This window comes from Indicator indicator, chromosome 28 (assembly GCF_027791375.1).
Source record: "Indicator indicator isolate 239-I01 chromosome 28, UM_Iind_1.1, whole genome shotgun sequence".
Classification (NCBI taxonomy): domain Eukaryota; kingdom Metazoa; phylum Chordata; class Aves; order Piciformes; family Indicatoridae; genus Indicator; species Indicator indicator.
The window spans coordinates 12,275,644-12,296,976 of record NC_072037.1 but is presented as its reverse complement, the minus strand read 5'-3'; the positions used below and the strand labels follow the sequence as shown (position 1 = coordinate 12,296,976).

Genomic DNA, 21,333 nt, shown 5'->3' with positions numbered 1-21,333 from the left:
AAACAATTCTGTGACAAAGCCTAAGAGGGCCTGGACTCGTTGGCCTCTGGAGGTCCCTTCCAACCCAAACCATTCTCTGGTTGCACAAAACCACAACCTGCTCTCTTTCCTTTCTTCTAGTTCTGACTGAGCAAATTCTCCTGTCCACAAGAAAGGGACCTCCTGGCTCTCAAAGGACCAAGCTGTGGTGACTTGCATCTGTCCTCACCTGGCTGCCACCCCTCTGGCTGCCAGAGGTTTGATGGAGTTGGCATAGCTCAGCATCTTCTTCTGATCCACTTTATCGAGGATGTTCTTGCGTAGGACCCTGGCCAGGCTCAGCTCCCCATTGCAGACCAGCCTGAAGACCAGGTCCATCAGCAGCTTGAGGATCTCCTCTGTCAGCTCCACCAAGCTGAGGGAAAGATGCAAAACCCCAGGAAGGCATCAGAGCTGTGACTGAGCTGCAGAGTTTCTACCTGCACTGAGTCTTGCCTCCCTTTCCTACAGGCAGAACCAAGGGCCTGAAATTCCTGCTCTTCCCAGGTCTTCCCTTCCCAGGGATTCTCCTTTCACTGCTCAGTTTAAAATCACTCAGCCAGGGAGGACACCCTGAGACCCTGCTCCTCCACCAGGAGGGTTCAGCACTGCTGGTGTAGATCTCAGCTGTCATCACAGATAGGGTTTAAACACCACATCCTCATAACTACCTGAGGGGTGGGGGTCAGGATGAAGGTGCCAAGGCTCTTTCTGGTGGTGCCCAGTGAGAGGACAAGGAACAGCAGGTACCAGCTGGAGCACAGAAGGTTCCTCCTCAACATGAGGAGAAACTTCTTGGTGTGAGGGTGCTGGAGCCCTGCAGCAGGCTGCCCAGAGAGGTTGTGGAGTCTCCTTCTGTGGAGACTTTCAAGCCCCACCTGGATGTGTTCCTGTGACCTGCCCTGGGTGACCCTGCTCTGGCAGGGGGGGTTGGACTGGATGACCTCTGGAGGTCCCTTCTAACCCCTGACTTTGTGTGAAACTCCTGCAGGGTTACCAACCCCACCCTTCCCACCCCAAAAGAAAGCAGGCAGCTCACCAGAGCTCATCCACCACTCTGACCAGCACAAAGAAGGTGTTCTTGCTGACTCTCTTCTTGAACGTGTCTGGGAAGTGGCAAAACTTCTCATATGTTGGTTGCAAATTAAAGAATCAACTTGTGGAGGTCAGAGCAGCAGCAGCACCACTCAGAGCTGCTTTGATGGACAGCAGAAGGGTGCTGCTGGTCTGTCTTGACTGAGATTGGTGATCAGTTTCCAGGAGATAAGGGCCAACAGCTCCGTGGCTCTAATTAACGTGGCAGTGAGCTGCTAGCAGCTGCAGGCAGCAGGGGTTGAGGAGGGACTTACACCTAGCAGCAGTGGACCCTGCAACTGTTGTCTCCAAGGTGGAATTTAATGAGCAGCACTCAGTGCTATGATCTCCTACAGCTCTGTGACATCTGGTCTCAACAGATCACAGATGTCACCTCCATCTTCCTCCCTGCTGCAAGGGGAATGGTGGCAGGGGAGACAGCACAGGTTGGGAAAGCTTCTGCCAGGTGCAGGAAGGGGAGAAGAAGGTTCTGAGTGAGCCAGACACTGATATGGGGCTGCAGGAATGCCCCAGCAGTGGTGACTGACAGCTGCTCTGCAGTCATCTGCTGTGTCCTTGGCCAGGCTGATCCCAGCAGGGGCCAGGGGAGTGGTGCTCTGCTGCAGATGGCAGTGAGGAGCTGTGACACAGGACAGGCTGACGTCAGAGGGTGCAGCAGGACCAAAGCCCAAGGCCCACGAGGTCTTTGCACTGCCTGAACCCAGACACTGACCCAGCTCAGCTGACAGCCAGGGGAGCTGCAGGAGCAGAGCCAAGGGGAAGGAGCTGCAGGCAGGGTGCTCAACAGCAAACCTGCTCCACACCCTGCCAGCAAAGCCCCAGGGATGCACAGAATCTGACCTGCTCTTGTGCCTGGCCAGGTCCAGTTCCCCACCCTGCCTGGCCCTGCCCAGTGTGCAGAGGTGGAAGAAGTCCTGCTTGGGACACCTCCAGGGCAAGCACACAACTGACCATGTTTGTCAGCTGGCCTCTGACCAAACCAGCTGCCAGCAGCTGCCCCCAGCTCACACCAAAGGATATCTGTACTGCAGCTTCTTGATCAGCTCCTCAGGGGTGATGAAAGTCCTGTAGGTAGTCAGGAAGGCTTCACAGTACAGCACCAGGTCTGCAGAGGATGACAAGAAAGCCTCAGCCAACCCTGCCTGCAGACAAAGGAAGCCTCTGCACAGGCTGAGTGCAGTCTCCCAGGCAGAGGACACAAACAGGACAGGAGTGGGCCCTGCAGGGATGCTGAGCTGATTGTCTCTCACCAGCAGATGGACCCTCCAGCACCAGATAAACACTGGAGCCAGCCCTGTCCCCACCAGCCTGGCTCCCCTTGCAACACTCGGGCCTTGCTGCTTCACTCCTGCCACCCCCAAAGGGGTCAGTGGCAAACCCTCTGTGGGACAGGAGCTGTCAGTAATGGTCAGGGTTTAGCCCTTGGGAATACTTCAAGAGAAGCTCTGGTGGGGAGAGCTGGGTGCCTGTTCTCTGTCTCTGCTGCTCAGGCAGCACAGAGCCCTGGAGAAGGACAGGGTCACTCTTCCCTCCTGCTCAGCAGATGGTTTGGACATGATGCTGTGGTGCTGCAGACCCTCTGCCCTGCCCAAGGGCAATCTAAGATGATTTTCAGCCAAAGGAAGAGCAAATTGCACTGCAAAACCTGACACTAGCACCACCATGACCCTGCCACAACACAGCACAGTGATGTGGTGTTCAGACAGCTTCTGCTGACTGATCTGCAGCAGTGGCTGCTACAGGCCCCCAGAGTTACAAAGGCTTTGGCCACTCTCATGGGCACAAAGGAGGGAACCTGAACAGGCAGGAACTGCAGGTGGGACAGAAGAAGGTCAGGAGAAGGACAGAAGAAGCAGGTCAAGACTGCCAGTGGGCAGTCCCAGCAGAGTCACTGTGGACTATCACCCTACTATCAGGTGACAGAACAAGAGGCAATGTCCTGAACTTGTGCCAGGGGAAGGTTAGGTTGGAGAGGAGGAAAAGTTTCTTTGGCAGAGCTTGGAACAGGCTGCCCAGGGAGGTGGTGGAGTCCCCATCCTTGCAGGTGTTCAAGAAAGGTGTGGCCATGGCACTTGGGGCCATGGTTTAGTGGCCACGGTGGTGTTGAAGGCTGGACTCAATGATCTCAGAGAGCTTTCCCAACCCAAACTCTTGTGTGGCTCTATGGCAGCTGTGGTCAAAATGGAAATGCATTAGCCTGGGTACGACCACGCAGTGGGGAGCCACAGTGCCCCCACCCCAACTGCTGCCAGGGAGAAAAGGCTCCTGCCTGGGCTTGGCCCTGCTTGTAAAGCTTGGTTCAGCCAGGCCAGGGCTCAGCCCCCACCCCTGGGCTGTGCCATCCACCCCTTGTGTGCAGAGGGAGGGAGAGAGCAGGGCACTGCCTGTGCCACTCCACCTGCAGCACTGCTCTTGGCAGGAGCTTGTGGAGACAACACCTCCTGCTCTTAAACTACAGAGTGCTGCTGCTGCCTGGTGGTGACAGACAACCAGCCCTGAGCTCTAAAGCTGGAGGCTGGGTGGTCATGCCAGGGGTGAGTCCTTGGCCTGGCCCAGCTGTAACCCTGCAGCCCCAGCAGGCACTGTCTGTCTGGGTGTGTTTGGCCGACCCTGGATTTCCTCCCTGCAGACCTCAGGTCCTCTTCTCTGTACCCCTGCTCCCATTTAGCTCTTTGGGAAACCTCAACTGGACAAGAAGCATCATGCAGCAGGGTGTGGAGATACATTTCTTCTGGGTTCCCATCTGCCCAAAAGGCAATGTGAGGTAATCCAGCTGGGGCTGCTCTGGCACTTGGAGCTGCCAAGAAATTCATCTTTGAAGGAAAGCCTCTTAAGGAGACCCCTCTGTGCCTTTGGCTGATTGATTTACAAGCCCTTGCCAGCTTAATTCATTCACCCTCTCAGGCACCCAGACACTGGGTTAGCATAGCAGGAATTCCTCTGTGCTCCACTCAGCTCCAGAGCCTGTGGGGCTGAGCTCTGGGACCCTTCTATGCACAGCTCCCTCCACCCTTCAAACTCTGAGCATTCCAAACCCTCCTCTAGTCATGTCCTAGTCCTCAGAGGTTCTCCACAGCTTCCACCTCACTGCCTGCAGCCCCCTGAGCTCCCCACTCAGCAACTGGAGGTCTAGCACAGGTCCCTTTATCAACCAGCAGCCTTTCAACACAAAGAGCAGGGAAGCTCTTGCAGTGTGAGGCTTGTCCTGGAGAACAGCAGGAGTCACTCAGAGCTGCTCTGTTCCACTTCCAGCACTTTGATCAGAGCCATTTCCACCATCCCATCTAGACCAGGTTAACATGCCCACCTCACTGGCACAACTCACAAGTGCCTCCTCCTCCTCCCTGGTGTGCTCCTAACTGTGGTCCTTTCTGCCTGGATTTGATGCCCAATGTGAGCAGGGCAAGAGCTGTCAGGGGAGAGATTTTCTTGCTAGCTGAATGGTGCTGCTAAGTAATTGCAGACACCTTCTGCTACAGCAAAACCCCTGCCACTTCTAAATGCACACAAAAGATATTTCCCCTCTGACTATCAAACCTATGAGTGCTTCAGTGGGTTAGTGCATTTTGCCTGGCATCCCAGGAGATAAGGAGATCGATTCTGGTTAAGGCCATCAGCACAGATGTGTTTGGCAGCTTCAGAATCCCTCTCTGGAAACACTGCAAAGGGTCTGAGACAGGAGCTGCTGGTGACTGGGCTTGAGAGAGAAAGTGAGGTTTTAACAAACCTAGAGCTAAGGGCTGCTAACCTCCCTGTGCCTCCCCCACACCTCCTTTCTTGGACTGTGGATTCCCTCTCTGAAGTGGCCTCAGTGGCTACCAGCATGCAGGTGGGACAGGGTGGGACTGGGAAGTGAGATGGTAAGCTGGAAATGAGGGGTGGCAGCACACCAGCACCAGGACAGCTTCCCCAGGGATACTGCATCAGATCCAAACCAAGGTCCCTCACTGCAGCAGCTCCTACAGCACCACTGCCCTGAAGGTCAGAGGCAAGGAGCACCTCTGAAAACAGGATCTGTGCCACAACAGGCTGGGCACAGCTGCACTGGCAGAAGGCAGTGGAGACACCAGCACAGCACAGCACAGCACAGACACAACTCCACTGTCAGGAGTTAACACCATTCCTGCTGCTCAGTGCACCAGGAGGGCTCACCCAGCTTACCTCCATGTCACCACAGATCAGCACAGTCCTCCCCTCAGAGGGTCACAGACAGAGCCCTCCCCAGCCCAGCCCAGCCCAGCCCAGCCCAGCCCAGCCCAGCCCAGCCCAGCTGCCAGCAGCCAGAGCAGCCAAGCAGCAGAAGGCCCCAGCAGGCCGTGCTCCTCAGCCCTGCTCTGGGGCAGCCACTTTACCTTTCCTGTCAGTCTCTGTGGCATGCACCAACAAAATGTCTCCAGATCCACCACGAACATCTGGGCCATCATCTCCCTGCAATGAGAACAGGACACATCAGGCAAGCTCCCAGCTCCCTCCAGCCTGGTTCAGCAGCTCTGGGGTTCGAGCTCAGCAGCAACTGGCAGAGGACTCAATGTTCCTGGCACTGCTTGCAACACAAGCTGGGACATGGTCTTCAGTGCTGGGATAATCCTGGAATTTGAATACAGCATTTGGTGTCCCAGATGAGGATCTGGGCTGATCCTCACTCAGGGTCTCTGACTCCTTAAGGCTGTGAAGCTCAGTGAAAGCTGAACCTTCTGGCCACAGAAGGTTGGACAGAAATGTGCCAGGCTCCCAAAGGCTCCCCAAAGGCCACCAGCAGAGCAGGAACACTGTGAGAACTCTCTCAGCTTGCAGGATCACCTATGGCAGAGGCTGTGGGGTGAGAGGTTGTGCATTCCACCTGCATCTTCCTGCAACACCAAACCCTAGCAAGTTAATTCCTTAATCTGGAACTGTTTAGCTGGAGGTTCCCTGAAGCCATCCAATAACCAGGAGCAGAAAACAGCTCTGCTAAGTGCTTGACCCTTGCCTTTACCACTCTGTAAAAACCTCTTTTCTCTAGCTACTGCAGTCCACAACTGAAAAGATGCAGAACTGATCTATCTATCACCCAGCCAGCAGTTCCCACGCTGCAGGACCCAGCTCTCAGTGGCAGCTCTCTGCTGTTTCAAACAAGAAAGGAAGGGAATAAAAGCAGTTAAGCATTGTCACAGATCTGTTGGTTCCAAGGGTTCAGAAATCACTGATGTTTAATTGTTTTTTTTTCAAGGGAAATATTCCTGCAGAGGAGATTGGAGTCACATCTGCCTTCCCTTAGCAGCATCTTCGTCATTTCACTACACAAACCACTGCAAGCCCCACATGGACTACAGGCATGGAGCAGCTACCTCTAAAAAGTGCATTTTTCTGGTGACCCTCTGGCAAGCCTCAAGAAATACTACTTAAGGAATGAGTAAGAGCTTCTCACTCTCTCCTGCACATCTCAGCTGACCAAAGAACTCTCCTGAGGTGCCAGCAACTGCTGCATTCTCTCTGGTTTTCAGACTGCCCCCCTGACAGCCTGAAGGCTTCAGCTGCCATTGTGTTCCCTCCAGCTGTGTGTCAAAGGCAGCTTAGCTCAAGAGTGTGGTGAGCAAAGCACCCAAGGCTACACACAAAATCAGTTGTCTTTCTGAGTTACTTTGGCTGCTCTTCCACACCAGTAACACCAGTAAAGTCCTGCTCTGGAAATCTGCTGAAGCTGCCTTCAGGCTGAAAGGCCAGCACCATAAACCCCAGCCTGAGTTTATTGTGCTCAGGCTCTCAGGTGCTTCTCTTCAGATTGTCACTGGCTGAAGAGGTGGGAAGGAGAAGACTGGGTAAAGGGCACAAGATCATAAAATCACTGAATGGTTTGTTGGAAGGGACCTTAGAGATCCTCCACTCCAACCTCCCTGCCACGGGCAGGGACAGGTTCCACTAGACTTGGCTGCTCAAGGCCTCATCCAATCTGGCCTTCAACACCTCCAGGGAGGAGGCATCCACAGCCTCCCTGGGCAACCTGTTCCAATGTCTCACTACTAGCAGTACTGAAGAACTGCTCCCTAAGCTCCAGTCTAACCCTGCTCTCCCACAGATGTGCTGGAGAGGCAGCTGACATTTGGTTAACCCCCACTCAGTGCTGATGCTCCCAGCCTGTACCAGCAGCTCCTTCTTCCACCTGCACAGGTAAAGCTGCACACCCCTAGGCTGCAGCCTGCTTCTCCCTGGCAAACAGGAAAAAAGCCATCAAAAGCTGCTGCCTGGCTGGTGCACAGAGAGAATCAAATTTCAACACAGCACCAAGCAAGCCCTGAAAACAAACCCTGCTGCACCTACCTCCTGCTTCAGCGTTAACCGGGACATGATTTCACTGTGGTCGATAAGGGACAGCTCATCCACCTCCTCCTCCAGCTCTGAGGACTCCAAAGCGTCTGGAGACTGCTGCTGCCTGTTTAAAAAAAAAAAAAAAAACAAAAACAAACAAGAGGCAAATACCCCTCAGTGTCTTTTCCCACCCAGGGGAAGAGATGCTAGGTCCACCTGAGCTCTCAGCACACAAACCTTCATTAAACAACACTAAGTCCGCAGCCAGTCTGGAGGTAAAGCTTTTGCAAACAAGCCCCAAACGTTCAGCTCTAATTCTGCTGCTCTGTACATCTCTTGAAACAGATAAAGATGAACCTTCAGGACCTGAGCACTTGTCTGCTTGCACTGCTGGCAGGCAGGATTTGCCTGTGCCCTGCATGTGTACACGCTGCCATGGTTCCTTAATCCAGCGCATTTGGAGTACACACAAATCTAAGCCCTTCCTCAAACCCACAGAGGCTGAGCACACTCCAGAGATCTCAGTCAGCTCATGGCTCAGGCTGCTGCTCCAAGGGCAGGTGAGAGGCTCTGCTGCTGCAGGAGCACACAGCAGAAAGCTCTGACCACTTGTTTTGGTGTATCTCAGATTCACAGAATGCATGGGGTTGGAAGGGACCCTCCAAGGTCATCTTGTCCGACCCCCCTGCAGGTAGCAGGGACAGCTCCAACTGGATCAGGCCACAGCAAGGCTGATCTTGAATGTCTTCAAGGATGGTGCCTCAAAAACATCCTTGGGCAACCTGTTCCAGTATTTTCCCACCCTCTTTGTGCAGAACTTCCTCCTGATGTCCAACCTAAACCTGCCCTGCTCCAGTTTCAAACCACTGTCTCCCATCCTATCTCCACAGCTCTACCCTCATGTGCCTGGACACATGCTCCCTGTGCCTGTATCCCTAAAAACAGCCCAGAGGAAACACTTTTGCATAGCTTTGCCAAAGCACAGCCCAACCAGTCCCTACTCTGAGCAGAGTGAGCTCTGCAGAGGGCTCCCGCATTGTCCCCATCCTGCAGGGATTAAAACCCTCCAACCAAGGGCAGGAAAATGGGGGAGGGAAGTTGAGTGTCACACACCACACAATGCTGCTCTCTGGGCCTGCTTTAGAAATGCAATCGAGGAGCAATCTCAAGCAGCAGGGAAGCACTCACCCCACTCCTCCTGGAGCCCATCTGTTCCAGCCTGCATCTCTTCATTTACATAGACAAATGAGAGCTAAGAGCATTAGGAGATATAAAGCCTCCTGCTTCAGGGCCTCAGCCAGCCTCTAACTAGCAGGGTTAAGGAAGGAATTCCCCCTCTGGAAGACTATTTCCCAGCAGTGATACAGACTGGTTTTGCACATTTCCCTGGAAGTAGGAGGGAGCAGCCAGTGTCAGTGAGAGGGCTGCCAATGAGATGGACTTAGGAGGGCTTCCAGGGGCTGCATTAACCCCTGTGAGCTCACTCAGTTAAGCAACATCTTGCCAGGATCCTCCTCATTCAGCAGGATCTCTTTTTTTTGTGCAAAAAACCCCCAAAGTGGGATTAAGGCTTTGGCAACATGGAGAAGGTTGAGGGCAGAATGGGGAGCCCCAGGGATGGCTGGGGAGAGGAGAGGGCCCATGGGCACCCTTTGAGGCTGGGAAGCAGGAGGAGCAGGGGAACCAGGCTCACCTTTCAGCACCATCTTTGCCTTCCTTCCCCATGGTGCTGCTGTTTGAAGTGGAGTCTTTGGAGTCTTTGACAGAGGGAGATTCCTGCAAAGAGCAAGAGGATTTTCATGGTTACACAGGGCCCTGCAGCACAGCCAGCCTTGTACTTACAGCCTTGCCTGCCTCTAAATGGCCCTTTACTGTAAATTCCTACAGAGAGGTTCAAGATTGATGCAAGTTAATGCCAAATGCCAGGAAAACACAGAAGTTAATTAGAGAGGAAATTTGGGACCATCTCTGGAGGCCAGTGTAATTAGTATTGTTTGCTTTTAACGTTGTGAAATGATGCTGAAAGTTACAACACGAGTCAGCTGTTGGCTTGGGTTTTTAACCCTCTCAGGACTTTGGTTTTAACTCCAGCCCTTACTGGTGAATTACTCTTGGCCCCTGCTTTAACTAGAAGGGACACAGCCAGCTCCAAGCTCTCCAGTTTCAGTTCCCCCTCCTGGTCACAGCCCCCCAAACACCAGCCTGCCTTCAGGGGTGGATGCACACTGCTGTTTCTACCTCCCATCAGAAGAAGTTATGCACTGATGCAAGGTTTCCACTCCAAGGCTGTGGAAATGAGGCTAATGCAAAAAACAAACAACCCCTCAACAGCAGAACCAGCTGAACCAGTGGCATGGAACAGCAGGTAGAGAGCTCAGAGCAAAGCTACAGCATTTTAAATTAGCCATTTATCAAGGAGACAAATAGCCATGAACAGCAAATAGGAATATTAATCTAGCAGTGCAGGAGCTCAGAGTTATTTAGCATCATGTGGAAATTCATCCAAGGAAACAGACAGGACTGAAAGTCCCTACGCAGTGTCCCTACACACTGCTGAGCTCAGGTTGCTCGGTGGCTAAAGGATTTGTCCAGCCTGTATCTGCAAAGACCTTTGCTTCAAGGTTGAGAACCAGCTCGTGGCTGCCCAAAAGGATGAGCCCTGCCTGGATATGTCTGCTGAAGGTCTCCTGAGGTAATGGGAGTGCTACCTCCTGGCGTGTTCAGCAGCAGCATGGGTAAAGGGCTCGGAGACATCCTGTAGCAGATGTGCCTTCCGTGATGAGGGCAGGCAAAAAGATGCCCACAGACCTCTGCTGCTGTTTCCTGTGACCCAGCAGGAAGCCAGGACCTCCCTGCAGTGGAAAACACCCTGGGCTCCTCTAGGAGCATCTAAGATGGGAGTAAAGGAAGAAAGCGCCTGTGATTCTGGTGCTACATCAATCACTCACTTTGTGTCCAAGGGGTGAAGGAACAAAGAAATGCTTCAGAGCACAAAGCTGTCTGCATTCAAAGGGAGAAGCCAAAACAGTGACAAGAATAGAGGCGGCCCCAGGGCAGTGCTGTCCAGGCTGCAGCTCTCTGCAAGTGAACCTCAGGCAAGCAGCTCCGCACAGGCAGCCAAGCGCAGACCCAAGAGCACCGGCAGGAGAAGCCATCCCTGCCTCTTGCCAGGGCCCGCTGTGACCCCAAAGCCATTGCCTGCTCTCCACCCAGCCCGGGAGGCCACCGAGCCTGCAAGGCAGGAGTGGGCAAGCAGAGGGACCAGCAGCGGAGGAGCAGGAGAGGCGAAGGAGCTGCGGGGGGCGCGGCAGGGGCCGGGGCGGAGCGCGGCAACCCCGGGCGGCTCAGCATGCAGCGGCAGCACCATCCCCTTACTTACTCCTGCAGAGCCTGGGACTTCCCCGTTGCTCTGGCCAGAGGAGTACAGATTGACGTATTCACCCTCCCCAGCTTCCTCACTGGCGTTGTCACTCTGAGGGAGACAGGAGGACAGGACATCCGTGACCCAGCACTGCTCTCAGGGAGAGAACTGCCCTTGGGCTGGCAGGGGAAGAGCTCCTGGTGGCTGCTCTGACCTAACTGGGAGCCCTTCCTCCAGCTCAGTGGCCAGCACTGGCCACCAAAGCTGGACCTTCCTGGGGTAGTCCTTTCCTGGTTCTTGAGGACTGTCCCGAGGCCCTGAGCCGCAGCAGGGCAGCAGCAGGCACTCCTTTGCCAGAGCTGCCATGTAAGGGAGGATGTGCAATGGGGGCTTCAAGGTGGCAGAAGCTGAGCATCCAGTGATTGGCACACAGGTGCCCGTGCTGCTAAATGCAGGTCAGCCCAGAGGTACCTCCCAAACTAAGCTACAAGCACAGGCTGGAGCCAGCACACCAGGGTGCAGCAAACTCCAGGTCTTCTGGGCTGCAACATGGACCCAAGGCAAAGAAGATGCAACAGCAAGGTCAGGTCCAAAGGCTGAAAACCTGATGGTTGACTCTGTGTCCCTCCTCCAGACTGTGAAGAGGCAGCACCAGCAGGCACTGTGCTGACAGCTGGAATCCCATCAGCTTCAGGCTTTGCAGCACACAAAAGAGGAACTACCTTGAAAGTGAGGTGTTCAAAAAGTGTCTGTAGTGGACAAAGCTGCTCAGTGATCTGCACAACTGCTCTGGGAGCTCACACTGGTAGTGCCCTGTCAGCATAGCAACAGTGTTAGTCTCACTTGCACCAGCCGGCAGTACCTCAGAGCACAAGCTGGGGCTGCTGGAAAGTGGGAAAGAGCAGGAGCCTGGAGAGAGGAACAGGTTTGAGCACAGGAGAGACAGAGCTGGGCTGCACCCCCTGCTCCTGGGGCTCACTGGTGCTGTGGGAGGGAGCAGGGCAGCCATCACCAAATGCTGCCGTGGCAGCAACTGCAGGCTGTGAGCCACTGGTAGGAGCCTGTGTTCAGAAACAACCTCACCAAACACTCCTCTGCTCTCCTCAGCCCTGTAGCATGATTGCAGGATTGCACAGCAGCTTCTCCTCTCCCCCCTTCAGCAGCATTTGCCATTTGCTGTTTCCTACACCTGCCAACCCCTCCTCAGAGCTGCTGAGGCTGCTGGTTTTCCCTAGCCACCACCTCTCTCTGCAATTACCTCTCTGCAGCTCTCACTCCCATGTGCAAAGCGCCCCTAGATCACATTCAGCAGGTATGAACACCCCTCCCCCCAAATAAACCCCAGCCTCGTGGTATCTCTTTGGAGGGTCTCACCGAAAGCGTCTGGAGAGAATCAGTGAGAGAGGTTTCAGAAGGAAGGCAGACAGCAGCACTCCCGTTAAAGCTGCTCTCCTGAGAGGAGGAGTTTGGCACATCCACAGTGCTGGGTGACTGGCTGGCTGCGGAGGGCACCGCTAGGTCAGAGCTCTGAGAGGGATGGACGGGAGGAAAAGGTGGGGTGGAGCAGGAGGAGGAGGAGGAGGTAGAAGAGAGGAAAGGAGGTATGGAGACTTGGTTGTGAGGCACAAAGTCCTGGGAGTAGGACCTAAACACGGATTTGTACTACGGGATGCAGAGACGGACGACACGGAAACGAGATGGGGGGGAAAAAGAGAGACACAGAGAAAAGAAAAAGTAAATTAGATTAGCAGCAGCACAGCAGTGCCAGCACAGGGCACTGCCAGCACAGGCACCTCCCTGGTGAGAGGCCAGCTCCAGCAGAGGCACAGCTGGCTCATCAGCCACACCTCAGAGCAGGGATTGCCACCTGGGATGAATCAGGCAGGGCTTGCACAGAGCCATGCTCACAAACAGCAGCCTGGCTGCTCCTCTCAAAGGGCAAGTGGGCACCAGGGAGTCTACCTGGAGGCATCCAGCCTCTGCCAGGCAGGGGGCCGTGCTGGGTTAGCTCAGTACTGCTAGTGGCAGTGATCCTGCTTGAGTGGATGAAAGGTTGTGAAGGCACAGAACACCACAACTGTGAGCGTGCTGGAAGGATCCAGATAGAGAGAAGTGTTCCAAGTGCTTATTGCTTTTCTGGGATTTTCCACAGGATCCAAATTTAAGATGCTGCTTGCTCCAGCCCTGTAATTTTACAGCTACTGTGTCAAGCCTGTTCCAGAACACAACAGCTCCCAGGGAGGAGTGGCTGGATACTGTCTTCAAAGTTCTGCTGAAGGATAAAGGAGATTATGCTGCTACTCCTTCCCATTTGAGAAACATCAGGAGCAAAAACTGGTAATTGCCCTCAGGAGCAGTGAATTCCTTATCAAACCCAACCTAGAGTGCAGTGCCTCAGAGAGCCAGCTGAGGAGATGAAAAGAGATCATCTGTGCAAAGCTGCATTTCACTATCTCTCCTAATCATCAGATTACTGCTCAGATAATATTAAACAGGCTGCAGTGGGAATACATTGTGCCAAGAAAAACAAAGAGCAACCCTCTGCCTTCTAACATCTGGTGAGAGTTAAGATTTGCCATCAGGGTGAGGCCAAAACAAAGCTGACACCCATCAGAAAAGGAAAACAAAGACAATAATGCTACAGCTGCTGGAGAGGAGTTTATGCTACAACCTGTAGAGCTGAACCAGTAGTGAGGTCTGCCTTGAGGCCAAGTGGACTGAAGGAAGCATCACAGCATCAGGAAGCTTGGAAAAGCCCTCTAAGAGCATCAAGCCCAACCTTCTGCCCCACACCTCCATGACCACTAGACCATGTCACAGCATCCAGGAAGCCCACACTGAAACCAAGCTGGTCTGGGTGCCCAGCTGCAGCAGGATGCAGAGCTCTCAGGAAGCACTGACACACCTTGCTCTAACCTGGCTGCAAAGTGACCCTGCCGAGGTGTGAGAAGGGGAAACAAAACTGTGAATGGGAGAGTTCAGGCTGCTCAGGAGACAAAAAGCCAAGCTCAGGCTGCCAGCTGAGCCCTGGCAGCTCGGCAGAGGCAGTTTTATTTCTACTTAGGGAAGATGTGAGCTTAAAAAATCTAACCTGAGAACAGCCTTGGGCCAGAATCCTGGGCAGAAAAAACCCCAAACCTCTTCCACTACAAAGGAAAGGAAATGCAAAGGTCGATGGCTCCACTTTACCTTGCACCACCTCAATCCTCCAGTGGCTGCCCTCTGCTGTGCCTGGAGTCCGGCAGTGCTCTGGGTGTGTTCTTGGGGCCATAACAGAGAGGAGCAGAGGGGGGGATGCTGTGGGAAGGGAGCTTAAAAAACGACTGGCAAATAATTAAAATGCAAATCCCCACCACATGCCTGTGGCTAAAAGGAGCCTGGCTCCAGGACAGGCTCCTCTCTCTCTCTCTTCCTGCCTGTTTCTTTCCGGATGAGCAGCCCTGGCTCCAGGGACACTGTCAGCTTTGGGGCTGCCTCGGTGACAATGACAACTCTAATCTCTGTATTTACTTTCTGCCTGGATAAATGCTCTGCATTTATTCATTTTCACTTGCATGGACAAAACACTAAATCCCTCGTAAGACGCCAGGCTCATGACATCATCTTGGCTCAGCAGATTCATTCTGCCTGCCCTGGCTCCCTGCTTCATGAGCTCACTGGCACTGATATGCCAACCACTGGCCTGAGCCCCAGCCTAGACCCCAGAAAAGAAGAGGAACAGAGCAGATGGAGAAGGTGCAGTCCCACCAACTGCTGCTGCAGTGGCTCAGGAAGGTACTCCACAAGCTGCTGTCCCAAGAACAAGACCTGCTCCAGTAAAGGAAATAATTTGCTCCAGCAGAACCTCTGCCAGCTCTCCTGGAGCTGGGCTGCCTGCAGCCACGCAAGACAGGCAGCACAAGTTGTCCTGTGCTTTGTAGCTGATGGACATCTCCCATGGAGGAGGCCTAAGGGCTTTTATCTCTGACCTGCCAAAGCCAGAGAAAAAGCCAGGCTTGTGCAAAGCAGCAGCAGAGCTCAGACAGGGCAGGAGTGAAAGACAGTCCCTGTCCTCCAGCAAGGCACTTGGGGACAGGCAGCACCCCACGAAGCTCTCACGCTGCGTGATGCCGCTGGCAGGGTTAGCTCAGGGCAAACACCAGCCTGGAGGCTGGGCAGCTGAGGTGCTGCCTGCTGCCCTGCCAGCAAGTGAGCACTCAGGAAGATGAGTTCCTGCTTCTGGGGAAGGAAAATCACACAGAATGAATCACAGAATGGTAGGGGGTGGAAGGGACCTCTGGAGACCAAGGCAGAGTCACTTAGAGCAGGTCACACAGGAACACATCCAGGCAGGTTTTGAATCTCTCCAGAGATGGAGATTCTATCACCTCTCTGGGCAGCCTGCTCCAGGGTTCCATCATCCTTAAATTCAAGAAGTTCCTCCTCACGTTCAGATGAACTTCTGATGTTCCAGTTTGTGCCCATCACCCCTTGTCCTGCCACTGGGCACCACTGAACAAAGCCTGGTCCCATCCTCTGCCACCCACCCTTGAAGTATTGATCAGCACTGATGAGATTCCCCCTCAAGCTGCCCATCTCCAGACTAAAGCTCCAATTCTCTCAGTCCTTCCTCATCACAGAGAGGTTCCAGTCCCCTCAGCATCTCTGTAGCCCTAAACTTTGAAACTCTGCAAGGCAGAGGCTGTGCAGAGACACAAATCCCAATCCAAAGGCAATTCACACCTAACTACAACCTAACTTTACATAAAGGTTTGCAGTTTGGATGAGGACACACCACTATTGACAACCACCATGCATCAATCTCTCCTCAGCCTCATCAATACACCTCTCAATACAGCATCTTGGCAGGAGATGTGTTGAAACTGCTGGTTGAAGGCCCAGGTGCCCAGGCAAATGCATTCATCTTCATTAAGTGATCTGTGAACAAGCACTTAAGGAGGCAGCCACACTCTCAGCAGGCTGTTAACAAAGGGAGCAGGGCAGAGAAGCCTTTGGTGTGCTGGCATTAATTAGCCAGGGCTGCTCTCCACTTCCACTCCTGTTGTAAAGTTGCATCTTGAAGAAAGGGAGCCAGGGAGCCCCCTCCTTCCTCTGGAGTCTGCAAGCAGCTCTGGAATTCCAGCTATGCAGCCATGCTGGGACAAGAGCCAGGACTGAAGCATACTTCTAAAGGGGAAAAAAAAAAAGTCCAAACCACCCTGTGGTGGAGCGGATGGCCATATGGCACCCAGTGCTGCTGCTCCCCACTTTGACCCAGCCCAGCCCAGCCCAGCCCTGCCAGCAGCTGCAGCAGGAATTGCAGCCATGGTTTCCATGGGGTTGGGTGTTGGCAGCCCTGCTGTCATCCTTTAGAAGACAAACTTCTGGGAGGGGACAGCCCATCCAACACAACTGCCACAAGCAAACCAGGCAGCCCCTGGCCCTCCCCACCAAGAAATCCCAGTTTATCTTGGAGACCAATCAGTGCTAGCTCTAATCTGCTTCTTGGAGGCCTCTTGCAGGGTCAGCAAGGCCTGGGTTATGTCTCTACTGACACAGCCTCCTACTCCATGGCTTTGCTTTCAGTGAAACACTTCCAAGAGCTCTGGGCAAGCTGGGAAGCAGGATGCAGACAGGATGCTTTCCTCTGGCCCAGCTCTGCCCATGCTGCCAGGTTCCCAGCACAGGACCCGGAAATGGTCTCCCAGCAGGAGCAATCCTGATCTACAGAGAGAAGAGAGAGATCCTTCAGCTCTCATCACTAAATGGATACAAAAAGCCCTGTCTGGCACTTGGGAAGTGCTCCACAAAGGCTGCTTTGAGCTGGGAGCAATCTCATCTCCTGGGAGCAGCAGGAAGCCGATGTGCCTGGACCTGAAGGTGTACCACAGGCAGGGAGGTCACCCAGAGACGGCATCTTTCAACGTTTCTAATTTGCTGCCTTTGATTTTTTTTTTGGTGAGGGTCACTATTTCAGAGCAGCTTTCCATCAGCAGCAGCAGTGTCACAGGATGTCCCAAAGGGCAGTGACATTACAGTTAATTATTTGGGTTAGATGGCAGGAGATAAGCACTCTGACAGAGGAGTTCTCTCAAGAGTGAGGCTGCCCTGCCTTCACCAGGCATGGCTGAGCAGGGGGAGTCACTGGTTGAGAGCACCAGCAGCCTCCATCCTGAATTCCAAGCTGAATGCCATTGTGTGGCTGTCAAAGCATCTGCAGCATCAGCAGCCACACTCTTTACCTTTTAAGCATGGCCTCTACAGACCTCTTCTGCCAAATCCAGCTGTGACCCTGCCAGACACTCCCAGATCAGATAGAGCAGCAGACTTCCACAACACCAAGCTGTCAGAGGAAAGGATCAATCCTTGAGCTCTCCTCTGCTAATGCTATTAGGAGAGAGCCATGGGCAGTGTGCCAGAGCTGGATGCCCAACATTCTAGCAGCAGAGAGCTGTGTTCACACACCACTGGGTGTGCACAGAATGCCTACACCCAAAGAATGCAACAGACAACTGCTGGAAAAGGTTTCCCATCCCCTGACACAATGCTGGGCTTCCAGGTACTTTTGCTAATGAGGAAGGAAATGCTCCCACAATGAATGGCTGGAAGCAGAAGCTGCCAACAGAATGGCTTCAAGCACTGCCACAGGAAAGGCAGCAGCAGTTCCTCCTGCTTGAGTGTTTCTCAGCACAGCCTCTGGCCCAGCTGCACAGCTGACCTCCCTGGTTTCAAGCAATGCTTAGCACAGCAGATGGCTGGACAGGGCTTGCTGTTCCCTTGGGAAAGGCTCTCCCAGCTTCTGCAGGAGAAAACACAAAATCCAGACCTCTCCTTAAGTGGGAGGGATTCTTGTACACCTTTGCAACAGAACAAATAAGGAGGCAGAGGGGGGGAAGAGAACATTTGTGAGGTTTATTAACCATGCTCCCATGCTTCTCTCTCTTGAAGAAAGCTATCAGGGGGCTTCAGTCTGATCACAGGCAAGGCATCAGCTCTAGTGCAGGCAACACCACAGTATCTGGCAAGTGGATCTTTCAAAGGCAGAGCCTGGAGGCACAAACAAGCTACTAACAAGTCAGTCACACAGAAAGTGTGACCTGTGAAGTCAAGAGGGGACTGCTCAGAGAGAGACCTGCACAGAGCCAGGCAGAACCCCTGCCAGAAAACTCTGGAATTCCAACTGCCAGAGAAAAGTACAAACCACTGGAGAAGTGGCTCTCAGAAGCAGGATTCAGTGATGCCAGCAAGCAACAGCACCCTGAATGCTACCAGACAGGCCTGCCCTGGGCACTGGAAGCGAACACAAAAGCAGGAGGAACTCTAAACAGGAAAGGCCAAACAATACCCAGACCTCAGCAGCTGGCTAAATGGATGCAGATCTTTTTATTCCCCCTTCCTTCTGCTCCCAACTAAGAAGCCAAACCCTGCTCAAGACAGAAAGGAACTCACACAATGATCTTGAGCCTGATGGTGGCTCTCACCACGAATCAAAGCAGCTCAGTCTCTGCAAGTGCTGCAGACTGGAAGTGAGCTGCAGGAGCAGGAGCCAGGCAGGGAAAGCATGCGAGGCACATGTCTGCACTCTGCCTGCCTTTAAACACTTCTCTGACCCTCCTTTTCCTCAACATACCACAGCACACACACAGCAAAGAGGAACAGTTGCTGTGAATGTTCTCTGTGCTTGTTCAATGTGCTCCAGAATGGTGGCAACAAGTGAGAACAGAAGAGCTGAGCTGCAGCTTTCCTAAGGACACCGCCTGGGCCGTCTGCTGCAGTCCCACAGCCTGTTTGGTGTCTGGGAAATTCCAGGAAATGTTTCTTAATTAAAAAAGCAAACACAAGGAGAAACAGCATCTTGAGAAAGGCAACTTCTCTCTCCACAGGGAGGATGCAGCCCAAATTCCACTAAAGGCATGTGCATGCCTCAGAGAAACAACTGTGCTCCTTGTTTCAGCGAGGAAAAGCTTCCCAGCTGCAGCCAAGGCAAAACCTCCTGCAGCCTTTGGTGGACAATGTGTGGCTGGGTGGCAGTGGAGCTTGCCAGGGACTGATCTCCTCTACCAGTGCAGAGTCACTGGACTGACCTCTATCAGTGCAGAGCGCTCCAGCTGCCAGGAAGTAATGAGATGTCCAGATCTGAGTCCTGCTGGTCAGGCATCTGCCCATCCACTTCCACTCACAGCACAAGCAGTTGACAGAGCAAAAGACAGTATCTGTGACTTCACAAGAAGGGCAGGAGGTGATCAGCCAGAGTCATGGAATTGTTTGGGTTGGAAAAGGCCTCTAAGATCATCCAGTCCAACCACTGACCCAACACCACCATGGCCACTAAACCATGGCCACAAGTGCCACGTCCAGATGTTTCTGGAACACCTCCAGGGATGGGGACTCCACCAGCTCCCTGGGCAGCCTGTGCCAATCCCTGACCACTCTTGCAGCAAAGAAATTTTTCCTAATTTCCAACCTAAACCTCCATTTTGAGGCCATTTCCTCTCCTTCTATCACTTGACAAAGCAAGGGGAAAACTGCCAAGAGTCACTGAGGAGGATGCTGTCTTACTGCACCCCTCCCTTCCCAAGTACTTCCAAAAGAGCTGGGAATCCCCGGAGTGATTCTTGACAGGACACTGCAGCCATCCCTCTGCTCAGGATTTGATGGTTTCAGTGGTGCATGGGATGTGGGCTGTGATGCTGCAGGGTCAGCCCACACCACAGACAGGACCCTTTCCTGGCACCGAGGCCAGACAGGAACCAGACTCGGTACAAAACAAGCAGGACTTGCCAAACCCATGAGGTTTGCTCCAGTTGCTCAAGATCTGCCTCTCTCCAGTAAAAGCCATTACCTCTGACACCATTTCCTGCACAGAAGGGAAAAGCACCATTAGTGGCTTGACAGAGCACTGGTGGCTTCTGGAGTGCAGCAGAGTCAGAAGAAAAGGAAGAAAAGAGTCAGGCTTCCGGAAAAGCAATGGGAAGAGCAAAGAGCTCTCAACAACTGTACCTCTTCTGGCTTCAGAACACTGAAACCAGGCTTTGGAAGCTCTGTAAATCAGGAGTAAGGCACAGAATGGTTTGGGTTGGAAGGGACCCCAAGGATCATCCACTTCCAACCCCCCTGCCAAGGGACACCTTCCACTAGACCAGGCTGGCTCAAGGCCCCATCCAGCCTGGCTTTCAGCACTGCCAGGCTTGGAGCCTCCTTCTCTGGGCAGTCTGTTCCAGTGCCTCACAACCCTCATAGGGAAGAATTTCTTCCTATGTCTCATCCAAACCCAGCTTCTTCCAGTTTGAAGCCACCACCTCTCATCCCTGTCACTCCAGGCCTTTGTACCAAGTCCCTCCCCAGCTCTCCTCTAGCCCCCTTCAGGTACTGGAAGGCTGCCCTAAGGTCTTACTGGAGCCTTCTCTTCCCCAGGCTGAGTAACTCCAACCCTCTCAGCCTGTCCCCAGAGGGGAGGTTCTCCAGCCCTCTGATCATCTTTGCAGCCTCCTCTGGACCTGCTCCAACAGTTCCATGTCCTTCTTGCACTGAGGACTCCAGAGCTGGACCCAGCACTGCAGGTGGGGTCTCAGCAGAGCAGAGCAGAGGGGCAGAATCCCCTCAGCATGAACTCCCTTGCTGGGACTGGGGCCAGCTAATGCTTGTTCTGGAGCAGGTTTCTTGTTCCCCACAGTGCTCACTGGAGCAGCCTGCCTCTGGTGTGAGAGATCCCAGAATAAGAGGAGCAGAGTAAGGTGCTTAAAATGTTCCTGGTGCAGCATCCCTTGTGTGAAAGCACAACCACTGCCTGTGCTCAGGAGCAGGCTGCAAGAGGGGCTCTGGTCCTTCTCAGCACTGAAATGCAGGGTGTCACCCTGGGAAGGATCCAAACCTTGACAGCTGTTTCACATCTCTGCCTTATTAGGGACAGGGAAAATGGGATAAAGCCTGGGTTTGGTATTCCATAGGTCAGCTATGATGCATGTAAGGACATTGGTATTTTGTGGCTCAGAGACAAAGTGAAAATCTCCTTTTTGCCTGTGAAAAAAACAGACCAGCCAGGACTGGAAGCAACAGGAGACAGCAGAATTTAAAGGCATTCATGGAAAAAAAAAAAATCTCCATTTTTACTTCAGCTTCATGCATCTGACAGGGCACTGCCTAATTGCTCTCACTGATCCTCATGCCCCAGCCATTTGTTCTCCTCTCCCCTAATCCTTGCAAAAAGGAGAAAGGATTTTTCTAATCAAGTTCTGACATTCCATGAAATAATATCCCAGAAATCAAGTGCTGCAGAGCGAGGGGAGATCAGGAGGCAGCAACCATTTCATCCAGCCAGGCCACTTGCTGAAATCCAAGTGCCCACATCACTTTAGCACCATCATATTTATAACCTCTCAATTAAACCACAAATAGGGAAGTGCTTTTTACCTGCTCCTGCAGTCTTTTAGTGATCCTTGAAAGCAGAGAGTTGGACAATTCTCAGCTTTTCCATGACTTCAAGCATTAAAATTGTTCATCACAAATGGATGCAAGCCCAAACCTTTCCACACCTGAGCTTTTTCATCTGTGCAGCACAATTATGGTGCTGCTCTCTCAGTGAGAGGAAGCCAAAG

The 21,333-nt window shown here is 53.2% G+C and overlaps 1 protein-coding gene across 1 annotated transcript in view; it reads right to left on the bottom strand.

Annotated features, from left to right (window-relative positions):
- The window catches only part of RAPGEF1 (Rap guanine nucleotide exchange factor 1), an 84,260-nt gene that overhangs the window by 4,064 nt on the left and 58,863 nt on the right, over positions 1-21,333 (bottom strand). The window contains exons 12-19 of the mRNA XM_054393261.1: positions 12,134-12,421; positions 10,778-10,870; positions 9,092-9,174; positions 7,411-7,522; positions 5,466-5,541; positions 2,134-2,218; positions 1,058-1,150; positions 209-394 (exon numbers count right to left, since the gene is read on the bottom strand). Of these exons, the coding sequence (XP_054249236.1) occupies positions 209-394; positions 1,058-1,150; positions 2,134-2,218; positions 5,466-5,541; positions 7,411-7,522; positions 9,092-9,174; positions 10,778-10,870; positions 12,134-12,421 (1,016 nt within the window). The remainder of the gene's footprint in view (positions 1-208; positions 395-1,057; positions 1,151-2,133; positions 2,219-5,465; positions 5,542-7,410; positions 7,523-9,091; positions 9,175-10,777; positions 10,871-12,133; positions 12,422-21,333) is intronic.